The following is a 17617-nucleotide window of genomic DNA, read 5'->3' on the forward strand; positions in this document are numbered from 1 at the left end:
TTTCATAATAAGTGCCACTCCCACTAGGGCATATGCATTGTATATGTGCAGCACCAAAAATGCAGGTCTTTGCTTGTATCCCAACAACAAATCATTTAAAATATCAAGAAATGCCTTTTATACTTCATTAGCATACAGTTGTTTTTTTTATTGTTTACAGGTTACAATCAAGCAGTTTTGCTATATCTTAATTTATTATATTAAATAATTTCAAGTTAAATACTAGTTTAATATACATATTTTCTGTTATAATGAATTTCTTTTTTGTAAACACATGCAATACAATCCACATACACACATACATACATACAATACAAATAAAACATGAAACAGTTAACGTTGCTGGAGTGTAGAAGAAAATCCCGAAGCAAATATTAATTTTCTTAATTTTAATTTACGTTAATATTTTTTAGTTCTTTTTACTTGATTAACATTTAATGAATATTATAGAATTTACGTGATTGTGTAGATATATGTAAGCATATGCTATATTCAATATACTTATATTAATATTAATTGATAAAATTATATATACATATAACATAAAAAGAAACTGCAAAAAATAATCAAAATTAAATGTATTTTAATTTATTTGTGTTTTATTTTTTTTTATTATTTAATGTTATTATATTATTTCTTTCAAGCAGTGCCTCTTTATTATTTGTACAGTGGATTAAATGGCGAACGCACTTTTCTAAAGCAACACAAAAATGTAAACCAAACCTCCTACAAAAGGTATTAATAATAAAGAACTGTCTTTATTAAATAATGGTAGTTCCTTTACTTATATGGTACAACAGAGATTTCTTATTTATACAGTACACAGCGTAGTTAGTCCATAAAGTTACTGAGTTAAGTGTGAAAGGAGACTGGCGCTTTGTAATCCTTATATAAAGTGATTCGTATTTATTGTAGCGACAGAAAATATTCCATAAATAATTTGATGTAATAGTTGACCGAATATAAAATCTGGTACATTCCAGTTTACGTTACCCTGGCTGTCTGTGTCTAATTGGTCTCACTGGTCCACTTAACACAATTGCTGTGTAACAAAGATCGGAGTTATAGCTAATTATTTATTTCTTTTAAGCTGAGTAATGTCGAAAACATTAGAGCACAAGCGCGTCTGTGGCAGTGAGGAATTATTAAAATAAACTACATTTCAAGAGCGTCCTCCGCTGTGAAGCACTGCCTGAATACAAGTTTCAGGTTGTAATTGACAAATTTCGTCAATACACACTCCTATCTTGAGAATATCCATAAGATAGTTCCTTTTTCACACTTGATATGCATTATTTAGCGCTTTAAACACAATAATTGTAAAATTTATTTAATTTCAAATTATCAGCACTATCCAATCTGTTTGTATTTATTTTCGCTACCGATAAAGCAGTTTTGTCAAACATTTGGTGTGTGTCTCGGCTAAAATAACAAAGTGAAAGAAAATACACATACAATTTCCGCTATTTTGACAGCTCACCATTTTGATTGTAGTTTACCGTTTGTGTGCTGAAAATTCGCGTCGCAATTTACTGCTCCACATTGAAAGTGTTAAAATATAATAATTATTGTGTTTTTATTAATTTTATTAATTTTAAAAATTTATTTTTAATTTTATTGTGTATAAGGTGCTTTGGGAGTATCAGTAATCGAAAGTAAATTGTTAATTTTAATCGCGGCAACTGTTTAGTGGCTGTATTGAGTTTGACATCATCGTTGTGTTTTTTCATACTTATACGTATGTTGTAACAATTTAAGACTTTATTATAATATTGTGTTTTATTAGTGCTATATTCCGTTGGGATATTGTGAATTTGCAGCTTACAATGGAAATATATAGCAACTCCTTTGGAATACCAAAACTCAAGCGAAACAAATGAGAAATAGATATGCGCACTGCTGCTGTGTAGTTAAATGTTCTTCTTCTTTTCTTTATGTATCATTTTCTTTGCAATATCTATTTGTTAAATATTTTTCTCAAGATTAATATATATATGGTGAATATTAGCGGTGAATATGAATATACATATTTGACAAAAATATTAACACAAACCTCACACCTGCTACTCAAAGCTTTATATTTGATTTTCATTTGTCCGCAATTAAGAAGGAGCAGGTATGAGTTTCACCTTTAATAAATGTCGGAGTAAGTAAAACATACTTTATTTAACTCTTATTATGGGGAAACTTTAGTATAGTATCACCCGATTTCAGGGTTCTGTCTTGATATCTGTCAACATGGTTGCTGTGCATATAAACAAAATTGTGTAAAAATTAAAAGGCTTCTTTAAAGCAAATATTAAACTAATTGTTTTCAAATAAATATGTGTAAACAATTTAGTGAAGTGTAAGTGTATAATAAGCGCATTATATAAATGTAAATTTGTGAAATTTTCAACTTTAAATGCGAACATCTCGAAAACTATAAGTTTCCTGCGGCAACAGGAATCGTAATCTGGAGATCTTCCTCTTTTCAACCGTACCCATTTCAACACTGAAATCGGGGGATACGGCACGATTTTAGTTTCTGGTGCGCGCTGTTAATACAAACTTCAACGCTCGATATCTCGTAAACGGAGCGAGATATCAATTTTTTTTATTTAATAAAAAGTGTTTATTTTAGGCTAATTTACCTAAAAGTGAACTCAAATCTTGGCGCCCCAGAAACTTAAATCTCCCCGGGGATACTATACTAAAGCCTACCCGTTATTATTTTATTATAAAATATGTATTTATCAAACACTATGCACATTATTACACAAATATAAGTAATAGTTACAAATTTACCAAAAAAAAAAAGTGAACGAATCTATCTGCGATTCCAATGTCAATAGAAAATTTAAATTGTTTTGAAATTTTGAAAAATGCACACATGTAAAAATAATTGTTAAACGCAAAAAAAAAAAAATAAAAAAGCACAAAAAACGCAATGACTTGCACAGAAATTCTACGTGAACTTAAGTGTAAAAAACTGCCATGCCCGTGCCAGATGTGCGCCAAACTGCGATGTGAAAACGGAAATGGAAATGGTAACGGCAATGCCGAAGGCAATCAACGCGATACGCCGCCAGAGCGGCCAATACCAAAATATCAATTTCAGTGTAAATGTCTAGAGGAAACGGATGTGCCGTACAAACGTAAATGTCCACCTTCGCCGCCGCAATACAAACAAACTGCTAAATCCGATGAAAAGTGTTTAGATGACGATAGTAATACGGACAAAACGGATAAATGCGAGTGTACAGAAGATGATTGTAATACGGGTAAAGGTTGTTGCAATACAGGACACAATTTTCTCTCCTTTATGATGACCATAATTTGCTTTATAGCGTAAGTTTAAGCTAACATGTAAGCTATGGCAGCACCTACAATTGTTCCTTTATAGATTTTTAATAATAGCCGCCATCGTCTTTTGGCTTCTCGTATTGAAATGTACAATTATTTTGGCCATCAGAGTATATAAATCGAATAGGTATGAATTTGTTGTGGTTACAATATACGCTGAGTTGATTTTAATTATATTTTTCACATTATAAGTTTAGAAACACGCGAGTGACAGTTGTGAGCATACTAGCTTTATTGTTTCTGCTAATATTGTGTACGGCTGGAACGACATGCCTTCAAAGATATATGGCCAAGCGTTCGACCGACAAACCAGCGGCGCAACCTGGCACTAAAGTGAAGTCGGGAACCTCCGCCGCTTGGTATTCTTTTAAAAGGGGTGAACCACCCAAAGTGACTAAGACCCGTTACTCTTGGACGCTGCGTTCCACTAGCCCGAGCGCATCCAAAGATGTCAAAACCTCAGTTAGCAAAGTAGAAACACGTTCTTCATGGATACCTTTCGGTGGCGGACGTCAGGTAACAACGAAAGAAATCAAAACAGAGACTACTAAGCCACGCTCGTCTTGGGTTACGACACATATTTGGCGACAAACAACAACAAAAGAGATTGCTCCGCCTATTAAGAAGTCTTCTTCTTGGTTACCTACATTTAGCTGGAGTACAAGTTCCGCAAAACAAATTGAACAGCAAACGAAAACCACGGAGACACGTTCCTCTTGGATGCCTTGTCGTTGGTGGAGTCAGACGCCAACAAAAGAGAAAAAGTCTGAAACGTCTTCTTCATGGATGTCTACATTTAGATGGAATACAACAACAACGACAAAGAAAATTGAGCAACCACCCAAAAAGGCTGGCGCATGTACGTCGTGGATGCCGTGTCGTTGGTGGAGTCAACCTACACCCAAAGTAATTGAAACGTCTGTGACGCGTTCCACTTGGCTACCATCCTTCAAGTGGGGACAGGCACCAAGCAAAATCGAGACTACAACTACAAAGACTGAAGTGCGTTCCTCATGGCGACCTTCTTTTAAGCTGTCTACAAGTTACTTCACTAAAACAACAACAACCAAAGAAATACAAACTCCAACAAAAAAACGTTCCTCCTGGACGCCTTCAATTAACCTACCCTCATCATTGACAAGTTACTTCACTAAAACTACAACAACAACAACGAAAGAAATTGAAACTTCTTCCAAACCAACTAAAGCACGTTCCTCCTGGATGCCATCCTTCGGGTGGAGTACCAAGCCAACACAAAATATTGAAATTGAATTGATACAAAAGGCGCATGTTTCCCGTTCCTCCTGGTTACCATTCCTTAATTGGCGTCAGACGACGACCACAAAGACGAAAACAGATAAAGACTCGAAAAAGACTAAGACTTCTTCGACTTCGTACTGGTGGCCCAGCTTTTTTGGGGGTCAGTCTGCAATGTCAACAACCAGCAACAGACTATCCGGTGGCATGGAGCAACAGAAGGTTACTGTTACCATAACGGACGATGAGGCACGCCAAATATACAAGCGATCCAAGTTGTATGCGATACCAACAGAAATGAAACAACCACCGACTTTGATAATCTATTTACGAGATTTCATACAAAGAAACACTGACTGAAGATTTACCGCAGTTGTGGCATAGTTGAAGAATTAAGTTGAAAAATACATATGTATATATGTGTGCAACAGGAAAAATTATTAAGTAAAAAATATAAATTATTGTATTGTGAAATATTTTTTGAAAATAAATATTACTTTTGATAAAATTTGAGACTTTACAATGTCGGAGTGAGGTTAGGGCCGGTTGGGTTAAAGTTAACATAAGTGTGAAACAGTAATGAAGGATAATTGAAGTTGAAGAACCCGGGAATACGACTTATATTACTCACTTTATAGAAAATGTGACATTTATTGAGGGCCTGCAAAGGTCAGTCAGTTTCATAATCAGTTTCATAATGGTTATCCAAGGAGCCACATACTTTCGACTTTTAAAACATAAAATCCATAGATACATCCTACAATCACTCCGATATAAGAGCCTTGAGCTCACTAGACGGTACGTTTGAGTCCCTAGGGAACTACAAGACAGATAAACTTTCGAGATACGCAAAGATCTTTTCTCACTCTTGCCAGACTTGAGCAATCACAAGGTCTCTCAGGTCGAGGTTGTATCACTAAAGCCGTAGTTAGCCGTTGTGGTTAGCAAGTGTTGTCTCTTTATAGTTTTATGGGCTCTGAGTTATCTTTTTCTGATTGATATTCCTGTGACATTAAAAAAGTCACTGAAGTCCATGTGCGATCTCCTGATTCGGAATCATTTATAAAAACTAATCCAATAAAAATTTCGTCATAGAAAACCGATAACCTTGTGTATCTGCCGAGCTCAGAGGTCAAGGTTCACAAATAGTTCTTTTCATATATTTACATTGTGTTTTCGAGATTCTGCGAAGCTCTGTGCCAGATCAGTAGTGGTTGATTAAAGTTTGAATCTAACTTCTTGTACAATTGTACAATTCACATATAGTCGAAGAGCTGTCTTTATGGCTCCCGCCTCTAAATGGTTCCCGTGTATATTAATGAATAAAAAACTAGATTTATTCTTACTAAAGTCGCATACTTCCTCTCATTAAGTATATGCCGTTATATTACTATTCAATAAATACTCATAAATATTTACAAATTAAACAAATATACACAGTTACAAGCTATATAAGTACATATATCTAGTCTATGCTTTCCGAGGCGCCATCAAATGTAATCGACCATTGCAGTAATTATTTCGAAGGCATCACGTGCGGTTGGCTCTATAGAAGCGCTCGGCAGCAGATAGCCATGTACACCATTGTCGGCTAACTGTACAGTGAAGCTGAAGGGTATACCAACTTCATAGGCCGCGAATGCGTCAGAGCAACCTGTTTACAAAGAAATGTGCACAAAGTAAAAGTCAGAGCGAGTTGGATGAAGTAACGGCAAAAAACACTTCCTGCTGACACAAGTGTATATGTATATATATGTACAAAATATGTAACTCTGCTCACCTGAACGATTTTCCACCAGATCACTGGTCGAGTCAATCTTATAGCGCGATTTGCTGCCTTGCTTACGCAATCCATCCGTTCCCACCATCGCCACATCGAGAAAGTCATCAATGCGTTCGGCGTTGAAAGAAGTGTTCGCTTTCATAGGATATGAAATAATCTGGCCATAAGCTTGCAGTGAAATGTACATCTAAAGGAAAGTGAAAATCACAAAAAAAAATTTAATTTAGAAACTCTCTAAAATAATATGCCATAATTATAGTAACCACCTTAATTTGTTTACGATAATCTATTAGAAATTCCGATAGCGCCTTGGATTCGGGTTCGGAAAATGGTCCGGGTCCCGCATACAATTCATTGCATGGCGATTTTGAACTACCACGCTTACCCCACTGGTAGTGCCAATTGCGATCCAAATCCACACCATAACAAACTCGGGTTGCTACCTTCTTTTGCTGCAGCCAAGTCATTGCTGAGTCTATAATACCATTACGGCGTGCGATATGTCGTGAACGTGTTTTACGCCAAAAGCGATCATATTGGTGACTATACACGTAACCATCGGGATTGAGTATGGGCATAAAGTACCAGGTCGTGTTTTTAATATACTCATTATCAACGTTTGTCTCTGTAAATAAAGCAAAATTTGGTTAGAAATTCTCAAAAGTAAAAAAAAATATGGGTTTTAAAACTCATTCGATCAAGATGTTAAGGGGTTCTGAGGGTATAAATCTTCTCATGGATCTGTATTATTATTAGAGAACGACCGTGGTCTAAAGTATAGCTACGCTATTAAGAGAACAAATCTGAGTGCGAAATAGAGACATCACCACATAGAGCAAATGATAAACCCGAGCCTCCTAGAGGAACACGACCATGAGGCATTTCGAATAGCTGATGGATTTCGCACGAACTAATTAAAGAGCTCACTTTAATTCTTATATAGAAGTTGGATGAAAGCATTCCCGACCGTTGTGATCTAAAAATCTGTCCAAACACCGTCGGACTAAGTTTCTGAAACTCATAGATATAAAAAGAGATCGGAATAGGGAATTACTTTATCTAACCGATAGAATAGTTCCGGGTCCTTACTTCCGCATGCTCTAAATTGAATACAGAATCAAAGCGAATGAGAATGAGGTGGTTTTGAAATTATGGTCTTGATTACCTTTTTTGACAGTCCATCTTGGACCCTAAATATAATGTAAATCTAAGATTCTTTAGAGTGAGTAGGCAAAATTGAAATTTTTATTGAGAATTTATTTATTATTTCTTCTCTTGATATTTTCAACGCCCGATTACACATTTCTCTACAGACAACCCTATTGTGTTTTACATATGTATTCCCATCCCCTCGTCGTTCAATCATTTTATATATCGTTGTAATGTGAAACAAGCCTACTCTGCAAGCAATGTCAGATTATTTTTTACACAAATTCCATACTTGCAATTCACCTAAAATGCAATAAAACCAAAATTAACAGTAATGTTTACAGAAAGCTCAGCAATGTCTTATGCAAATAGACGGGAAGGGAAATGCAGATTTCAAGCGTGTCCCTGTGAGAAGTGTACGAGTTTTCGTGAGGATCGTTTAGCCAGCGGTTGTTACAACGAGCTATCCGATACGCCGCCTGAACGACCCTCACTAAAATATGCACCATCTAACGGGAACAACTGCGCCTGCAAACCGTGCGATATTGGGCCGATGTATAAACGAAAATATCGACCGAACGGAGGACAACGGCGCAAGCAGGACACCGACGAAATCAAGCATTGTTGTTGCTCGGACGCTACAGAGTCACAAGTGTGTAATAGTGGCACAGGTTGTTGCAACACAAATAGCAACTTCATGTCCTACATGATCAACGTAATCAGTTTCATAGCGTATGTTGTGCTAAGTACTCTTATTTTCTTTTAATTAATTGATCGTTTAATGAATCTTCGTAGCTTCACAATTATAGCTATCCTACTATTTTGGCTTAAAATGGTCGAATGGACATGTGCTTTGAGTGTTAAAATTTATCATTCGAATAGGTGTGTATCAAATATAAATGTGGCCTAAGTCGACTTATGTTAAGATCCGTAATGTCTAATATATCTTGACTTTTAAATATCGCTTCTAAAGCAGCATTTGAGATCAAATACAACATCGAGTCTCGAAAAAGTTAGTGAGAGTAACTGCAAATGTCACCAATACCTTAAGTCGACTTATGCTATTTTCACATATTGCCTAAGATATGTCTATTAAGATATGTTGATTGACCTTTGACCTTTGTTATCTTCTCCCATTTAAGGAAATCGCAACTCATAGTTATAAGCATAATCAGTTTTATGTTTATAACTATGTTTTTCACCTATCTAATGAGTGGTACCTCAAATGAGCTGCATTCGAAACATATTACTCCATGCAAGGGATCACATTGTGCAACTGTGACAAAAAAGTTTACCGTTACCATAACTGATGACAAGGCACGTGAAATATATAAACAATCCAAATTATATGCAATACCACTTGAAATGAAACAACCACCCACATTACTACTCTACTTACGCAGTCTCATACTAAAAGAAGAATGAATTTCAAAGAAGAATTAAACGATTACTAAATTATGTGAAAAGTAAACAACGTAAATATTTAGTGTTTCATTTAATCTCAGTGAAATAATAATTTCGAAATTCGAAAAAATCGAAGTTTAATTGTAATCTGTTGTAATCTTGAAGCTATTATACCTCTATTGGCTCACTCTTGGAGACTGCAAGCCATTTGAACATAGAGGCTGGTTGAGAATTTATTTCGATGATAAAGTCGGCCTGTATATTCAACTAAATTTAAAAAATCGAATTTCGAAAAGATAAGATAAGATAAAATTCGAAAAGATAAAAGATTTTGAAATTGTCGTGACGTTAAATTTTATCCAAATCATTCGAAACTATTTACGAGAAGGCGTCTCTTTCATCAGAAACAACTTCATTGTCTCTCCTTGAATTTGATCCGAGCTTAGTGACACCCTCGTCTTGAACTAGCATCAAACAAAGACAGTCGGTCTTGGTCCAAAGACTGTTACCAAAGCTGTATTCCCAAAATTTTTTTATGTTGCAAAAAGACAAGACAACGGGATGAATCTATTGTTAAGGACCCCTTTCTAGCTTTGTTAAATGCTTGACAAAGTAAAACTAAGATTGAGATACCATGAAACCACTGCCGTAATGCGAATTCATCCTCAAAACTGTTATAATTCGAAGTTAATTTTTAATTTAATCGACCCACATACTGTCATCTTAGATTTCTTCAATACCTCAAGTTTAATTTAATTTGATATTATCAACTCACTGTTACTTTTGATCAGTCGCAACAGTTCACTGATCATCCAGAGCGATGTGGCCGGTCCGATCCATTCTAGGCCATGTGTGCCCGATTCAATGAACACTGCGTTCGCCTCTTTCGGTTGTTTCTTGCTCTTCAACTTTTTGTGTGTCACTTGTGTTTCACTCGCAGCTACACTAGCCGCGTGCTCTTTCGACTCGATCTTCACTATGACTAACGGTCGTCCCTCATACGAGCGTCCAATGTGTATCAACTCAATGAGTTGTGGGTGGCGCATGCGTAACATTTCCAAGTGTGTGATAATATCATCGTATTCATAGTATTTATGCCAAGACATGGTCATCGCTTGCTGTTTCTGTTGATTCTTGTTGTTTTTAAACGGACGCATGGCGGCATTGAAGTGGAACTGCTCTTGCGCCTGCTCGTAAACGATCGCTTTGCCGACATCGTAAATGAGCACTTCATGCGCGATCGATTCGAAACTGAGACTAGCCTCGAAGTCGAGTAATTGCTTTGGTGGCACCAGAACGTCTGTTAGACCGCTGTGGGAGATACAAGAAAATGTTAGTTCCAAATGAAAAAGTTCTATCAAGTCTTATTGTACTCACCGCAAACTGGGTCCCTTCAGCCACTGCAGCTTAATGCCATCCTCACTCTTCTTGTACTCTTCCAATGCATGCACTTGTGCATCGTCCAACGGCTTTAGGCGCCATATTTGATAGCGATCATAGGTTATCTTGCGCGGCACATCTGGATTAACGGTGCTTTGTGTGATCGCGTTCATAATGGGATTTTGTGTGACTGTCGTCGCAGTGGAATTGATGATGTGATGTGCCAAAATGCCAATCCAATTTTGTGGATTTTTCAGCGGATCGACGATCGTCAAAATCGGCACTTGTGCGTCTGGTGTGCGCACTGTGGTCGTGGTTGTGGTAGTCTTGCGTCGGCGCTTCGGTTTCGTATCAAACCAACCGAAGAACCATTCTGAAACGAAAGAGAAACTCAAGTCAAGCGGGCTTCGGGTGTACTCGTATACGCCTTTGTGTGTATGTAGTCAGAAAGCGTAACATTGGTGCAGATTTAATGGCAGCACTTTAGATAATTATGTATGGTTAAACAGATTCATACATACACATCTACATATCTACTACATATGCTAAGCTTCAGAAAGAATTTGAGTGTAATTTCGTAGATTTTGTTTTTGTTTGTTGTTTTTGCTGAAATTTTTGTGTTTTTGTTTATATATCAAAATCTGTGCGTTTTGGGCGGGTTGGCTGAACTATTTAATTGCCGTAAAAGTGAGTTGAGATCTGGTGTGACCTCTGCGTAGTAATTAGTGAAAGAGATTTACTTTTGCTCCGGTTGAAAGTAAGTTTTTCTTAGGTAGTAGTGATTGATATCTCAATTTATGAAAAAGTTGCTATTGAATTTAATGAAGTTGCTTGATATACTTTTTTCTGATATGTTATGAACAATTAGGCAGTAATTATAATACAGTGAAACCTCTCTTGGACGCACACTCACCGTTGAGTGATTTGAGAGTGTCACTTGTTCTAAAAATTTAACTTGGTACATGAAAAAATATCCGCTCAATGGAGGGATATTTGACTGACTTCAAAGAAGATTAAAGCTACAAATAATTGAAGAGATTAAGTACTTAAAGAATATTCAAAGGATTTAAGTGTATATTGAGTTTCAAAAGTCTAAATAAAGATGAGTTCATAAGCCGACCACGAAATAAACTCAATTGACTGAGCTTCTATATTCAAAAAAGGCAATTAATTATACTTCCAAGCGATATTCGGCTGACCATTATTTTTCTGGTTTCTGTCTTGATATTGCCCGACAAGTCCATCATTCTGCAAAGTTAAGTAGACGGTGGGCGCCTTACGAATTCTATTAGGATACCATCCCACGATCACTTAAAGTTCTCTAAATTTTGCTCAACCTTGACAGTTGATCTATAGATATTACAGTTGAAAATAGCCCATAGAGTTGACCTAATTGACATTACCGGGATCTACATATATGACAAATGATTACACGGCCACACAAAAAAAAGATTTGGTTATGACCTAGAGATCTTACTATGTGTATCTTATGTTTTTGGAGTCGCTTTGGAGGTCCATTTAACCCCATAAGCATTTTTAAAAATTCATTGAAATCGGTTTCGGTTTTTTAAATTCAAATTGACTGATCCAATATTGCGGACGCGTTTTTGAAAAATTCATCGAAATCGCATGAAACTTGTTACTCGGGGTTACTGATTAGGAACCCAGTGTCGGTTTTTTCAAAGTTTAAAATCAGGAATGCAATATGGCGAATTTCAAACTTAATTTTTGGAATAATTGCAAATTTATTTAGAATAATAAAAGAAAGTCAAAAATTTTGGTATCAGCAGTCTCTTGATCCCATTGTTGTTCTTAAATCACATTAGGAGAATTTTTCATATGTCTAATGTGTGACGAAATATCTCCTGTCTTCGGCGCATTCGCGTCTTGGCTCCCACGTCACTGTTGACAGCCATAACTTCGAGGTCGTAGATAATTTCGTATACCTGGGAACCAGCATCAACAACACGAACAATGTCAGCCTCGAAATCCAGCGCAGAATAACTCTTGCCAACAGGTGCTACTTTGGACTGAGTAGGCAATTGAACAGTAAAGTCCTCCCTCGACGAACCAAAATCAAGCTCTACAAGTCGCTTATCATTCCCGTTCTGCTTTACGGTGCAGAAGCTTGGACGATGTCAACATCAGATGAGACGTCACTAGGAGTTTTCGAGAGGAAACTTTTGCGCAAGATTTATGGTCCTCAGAACATTGGCAACGGAGTTATACTACGACATTGACATAGTTCAGCGAATAAAAAGACAGCGGCTACGCTGGCTAGGTCATGTTGTCCGAATGGACGAAAACACTCCAGCCCTGAAAGTGTTCGATGCAGTACCCGCCGGAGGAAGCCGAGGAAGGGGAAGGCCTCCACTCCGTTGGAGGGACCAGGTGGAGAGCGACCTGGTTACACTTGGGATCTCCAACTGGCGCCGAACTGCGAAGGAGAGAGAGAGGTGGCGCACTATCGTCGATTCGGCTATAACCGGCTAAACGGTTGCAACGCCAATCACAATGTGTGATTCCTGTTATAACCAGAAATATGGTTAAAAAGGTTATACAGTGGGGATGTACTGAATAGAAGGAAGTTAAAACCATAACGAAATACTTGGCTTTGGGTCCACTAAAAATGGTAGCGTTTGTATCTATACATAATGACATTAAAAAATAAATTTCTGGATTATTGGGTTCTTGGACCACACAAAATAATAAATTACATATTATTATTTTGTGATTTTCAAGAAAATGGTCCAACTATTATCATCTTTTGAAGTCTAATTTGAGTTATTCTTCAACATTATGGACAAATCGGTTTCTCAGTACTTTTACCAACGGATTTTAGTAATTCCGAGCATTTTATTTTCGCCGGAACTCAAAATTTATAATTTTTGCACTGCGAACAATCTAATATTATAAATAAAATATCAACCCTGCCTAGTGTCCACAACTGCAAGAACAGTGACCAAATATTCACAGTGAGTTTATTAGCGGAAGTTGAGAGGTCTTTGTTATTAACGACTTAACGAGCGAGTTTTTTAGCGAAAAAGAAACGAAGCAAAAACAAATTTACGAATAATTTTTCATCTAGTCATCTGGTGAACTAACCATACGTTTCACTCAAAGTGTGATAATTTCTCACAATTAAACTGTCAACTACATAAGAGAGCTGAGTAATCAAGATACAATTTGACCATCGCAATTATGCTTCATTTGTCTGACATAAATGCACATGTAATAACAACAACTCACACACATGCAGCAAATTTCACTTACTGTCATCATTTTCGCTCGTCTCCTCCGACGCTGGTTTGCTGCCAAAATTGAACCACGACTCAAACCAACTGGGTGGTTCAGTAGGTGTTGGTGATGGTGGTGGCGGTACTGGTGTTGTGCTACCAATGTTCTTCGTGCGCCGATTGAAGCCAAACCATGAACCCAACCAACTGCTAAGTGAGTTTGTGTGTGCCTCCTCCTCGTCCTCATCACTCTCGATAGGCTGTATGCCATTGTTATAAGTTGTATAAGTCGGATAGGAGTATTGTTCCTCTTCAGACTCCTTATTGCCAAAATTATCTGCCATACCGTTCATAAATACTTGCACAGGATAGAAGATCATACGAAAAAATCCACCTATACCACTACCAACGCCACCCTCGTCTTCATCCTCGTAATCCTCATAGGATGTTGAGACATCACTAGAAGAAGGACGTCTGCGTATGCGTTTCTTGGTAGCTGCCTTAGTATGTATTACTGGTTTCATCGTAGTTGTTGTGGGCGGACTAAATACGACCGTTTCCTCCGATTCCATTGCACCGAAGTCGGCGCTGGGCTCCGCTGAACTGCCATCATCAATTACAATGGAGTTTGTGTCCACTTCTGTCTGCTCTGCTGTTTCTTCCGTGTAATCTTCGGTCAACTCCGAACTTGCAGAAGTGCTATCTTCTTTGTGTTGTTTATGATTGCCGCGCTTCTTTTTCTTATTACTTGCTGCATAGTCGAAGTAAGCTGCTTCATCATCCTCGTAGGAGTCGTCTTCTTCATCGTCATCTTCCTCATCATCTTCGTTACGATGTGCGATTTTTCCGTCGTCATCATCATCTTCATCGTACTCGTCATCATCTTCGTCCTTGCCAAAGTCGAAGAGATCGAATTCGCCTCTCTTTTCCACTTTATCCTTCTTCTTCTTTCGTCTATGTTTTGTTTTCTTCTTCCGCGCTTTATCAGTCTGTGTAGTGGTCAGCGTTAAACTTGGTAACTGTTTTGTAGTATTGTGGCTGAGTGTTTGATTTGCGGTATTAGCCACGCTTGTTTGCTTAATCTTCAACTTAGTTGAGTTACTTCTATGTACAGTTCGTTTGGGCAGCTCCCAATTGGTACGATTATATGCACTATTGCTTAGCCTTTGTATATCAGTGTGATTCCCCACTTTTGCGCGTCGCTTCTTGATTCTGGGTCGTCTTTTCGCCGCAGTCTTCGTTGGTTTACTTAATGTTTTGACGTTTTTAATCTCTTTGGCAGGGGTCAAAGCAGCCTGATTTTTGAGTTGCTGATCTGTCATTGTCAAATTTCGCGGCTCATTCACATATGCACGTATATTTGTAACGGAACGTTTGTTTAAACGATGCTCCTGCATTGTGACCATCTTGCTAAAGACACCGCTTGTAAAGTTCGGCTTCTCCAGCTGTGTGGCGACTTGCTGTTTTTCGGTGCTTGTTTGCGGTTTCGGTGTGGAGGCACGCACACCTTTGATGATTTGCGGCAACTCATTCTGTTTGAGACCTGTTGGCTGAGTATTTGGCTTGCGGCCGGGTCTATTTGGTTTATTCTTATTCTTACGTTTAACTTTAGTCTTATGTTTGCGGGTTGGCAATTGCACTTGATCGCTGATCGTCAACTCGGTCTGCACCATAACGGGCGGTGGCTTGTGTAGAGTTGTGGGTAACTTGGAGATTGGGAATTTGGTTATGGGACTGTTTGTGGGTCTTTGAAGGCGTATGATTTGTGAACGCATCGTGCTATTCGAGTCGGCTGAGATCGCCGAGGTAACAGTTGTGCTAACAGGAGCGGTGGAAATTTCGTCCAGTGTAGTGGGAATTTGACAATTTCTTTCGTAATATTTGCGTTGCAAATACAGATCGTGTTCGTATTGTTCTTTCGAGATATAAATCGGTATGCTATCATTGGTGGTCGGCACTGCGCTAACGGTATCCGGCATGTGTCCCACCTCTGTTATCGCATATATGATACCAGTGTTGGGATTGGTAAAAAATAGTGGAAACTGCGTCTCGGTATGGTTCTTAGTAAGGTTTTCCAAGCTTTGGTTCGGCTGCTGTTGAGTTTGTTTTTGCGCTTCATCGGAAGCAGCGATCTCGATCACACTACCCACACTTTGCTTGATTGGTGGCATTTTTAAATGAGGCGTAGTCTCATGCAGTTGTGGACGTGCTGTGGGCGTGGCATGCGCGCTATGTTGTGTTGCACTCGTGAATGTGGGCACACTCGGCAAATCAAATGTGTTAAGTTCTGCAGAATCGGCTGGAACATCGAACATATTGAAGTCAAAAGTCGAACCCACAGTCTGACCGTTCAGCGCATGCGCGTTTGGTAATTCATGCCAATGCTGTGGTGGCCGTCCGACGCGCTGCACACGTCCTGGCCACGAAGCGGTCTGTTTTGTCGCGACTTGTAAACGTTCTCCGTCGTGATTATATTTCGGCACGAAGTTACCGGTTGGGTCACGATAGGGCGGTTTAGCGGTCCACGCACGCCGATGTTCGTTGGCGAGCAAATCGCGCGTCCATGTGCGTTTCGTTTCGCGCACGAAATTATCGAATTCCTCGGCGCTCGGATGATAACCGAAATCGTAGGCGCGCAAACCGGATATGCTAGCCAGAAGCAGCTTGAGCATGAGTAACTTTGTGACCACGAAAAAGCACAACATTTTCGGACGATTTGACTTATGATTAAATTAATATTAATATTTTTATTTTTTTTTTATTTTTTTCACTATTACTTTATTGCATTTAGCAAGGATAATCACTTTTGCCACCAGCGCTCAAACCAATTACATTTCACAAGGCAATTTTGCACATTGCATATAACGAAAGTAAATCTCAAACACTTAAGCTCTTTTAATTTGTACAAAAAACAATCTCTAATTCTTCAACTGGACCACCTTTCGCTTCACCGTTTCACATGCGAATAACACAAGCGCGCCGTGTTAAAGTGAAATTCAGCCGCAGCTACAGTCACTTGCCGTCACGCACACACATGCATACTGTATGTTATATATGTGCAGAAGAAAAAACTCACTTCCAACTATGTTTAAATGCGTATTTAACCAGGTGAACTGCGGAGGGTTCATTTCCCGCTCAACATACATGCACGAATACTCATAAACTTTGGTATATGCTCCAACTACTTCACCCAGAAGTATAATGACAGTTTGGCTGTTGGCACACGCCAATTTGAATTTTCCAACGTCTCACTGTGTCACTTGAAACATTGAAAAGACACTCTAGCACAGTCACTGTGCCGACCGTTGTTGCCGACGCTGTCGATATGAATCGAACCATTACAAATTGTTGATCTAATCATAGTGCTGAAGTCACAAATACTTTTCGTTGTTTTCGAAGTTCTATTTACCGTTGCGTGTACAGTACTTGAAAGTGATATTTTTTTTGCTATGTGGAAAACTCTTTTCACCTTTGTTGGGGCATTTTAGATTCAAAATTTTTATGTTTTCACTTCTACCGAACTTTTGTTTTCTAAAAATCAATAAAAAAAAATAAAAATATTTTATGTGACGAAAGTGAAGAAAATTGTGAGTTAATGTTAAGGGGGTATTCTGGTCTAGGATTTGAAAAAATCTATTTTTTTGCATATTTTGAAAGTTTAGACTTTCAAAAATATGACCATGGAAGGATTTTTCAAAATTCGACTTATTTTCGGAGATACAGCCGATTTTGTGACGTGGCGTCCGAGCCGGCCGGACGGTATCCTAAACTTTAAACGCGTTTTCTCGAAACTCCTGTTTTTGAGTTGGTTGACATGATATCTACTGAATCGATTCCTTCGAAATTTGGTATATATTTTCTTTATACAATCTACTATATCGTGTCTGCCTTGGATTTGCTATTTTGACTTTTTGAAGTATTTCTAAAAAACTCGGTGTTTAAAACAAGCTGATTTCAAATACCTCTTACCGCGGGTCGGGGAAAATATTTGAAACACCAAGCTTGAGTGAGAACTATTTCATTCTGATTTTATTGTATGTTTTTTACTTACTTATATACAAAT

The 17617-nt window shown here is 38.0% G+C and overlaps 4 protein-coding genes across 5 annotated transcripts in view; 3 read left to right on the forward strand and 1 right to left on the reverse strand.

Annotated features, from left to right (window-relative positions):
- Positions 1-1638: 1638 nt before the first annotated feature.
- Positions 1639-17617, forward strand: part of LOC105209938 (neutral amino acid uniporter 4) — a 62573-nt gene continuing 46594 nt past the window's right edge. Inside the window, exon 1 of one of the 2 annotated variants that reach the window (XM_054232535.1) lies at positions 1639-2146. The gene's annotated coding sequence lies outside the window, so the exon portion shown is untranslated. The remainder of the gene's footprint in view (positions 2147-17617) is intronic. The other variant, XM_054232536.1, reaches the window with a different exon arrangement.
- LOC105209935 (mucin-2) lies at positions 2820-5110 on the forward strand. Its single transcript, XM_011180601.3, has 3 exons — positions 2820-3330; positions 3386-3472; positions 3543-5110. The coding sequence occupies exons 1-3, from the start codon at positions 2930-2932 to the stop codon at positions 4960-4962; spliced, it is 1908 nt and encodes a 635-aa protein (XP_011178903.2). The 5' UTR covers positions 2820-2929; the 3' UTR covers positions 4963-5110.
- LOC105209937 (uncharacterized) lies at positions 5961-16326 on the reverse strand. Its single transcript, XM_011180605.2, has 6 exons — positions 13592-16326; positions 10316-10691; positions 9714-10249; positions 6652-7010; positions 6383-6572; positions 5961-6256 (listed from the first exon to the last, which is right to left on the reverse strand). The coding sequence occupies exons 1-6, from the start codon at positions 16257-16259 to the stop codon at positions 6093-6095; spliced, it is 4293 nt and encodes a 1430-aa protein (XP_011178907.2). The 5' UTR covers positions 16260-16326; the 3' UTR covers positions 5961-6092.
- LOC105209936 (uncharacterized) lies at positions 7750-9035 on the forward strand. Its single transcript, XM_011180603.3, has 3 exons — positions 7750-8266; positions 8330-8416; positions 8677-9035. Exons 1-3 carry the CDS (start codon positions 7869-7871, stop codon positions 8957-8959), a joined length of 768 nt encoding a protein of 255 aa, XP_011178905.2. The 5' UTR covers positions 7750-7868; the 3' UTR covers positions 8960-9035.

The sequence above is a fragment of the Zeugodacus cucurbitae genome, chromosome 5 (genome assembly GCF_028554725.1).
Source record: "Zeugodacus cucurbitae isolate PBARC_wt_2022May chromosome 5, idZeuCucr1.2, whole genome shotgun sequence".
In the NCBI taxonomy this organism is placed as follows: Eukaryota; Metazoa; Arthropoda; class Insecta; order Diptera; family Tephritidae; genus Zeugodacus; species Zeugodacus cucurbitae.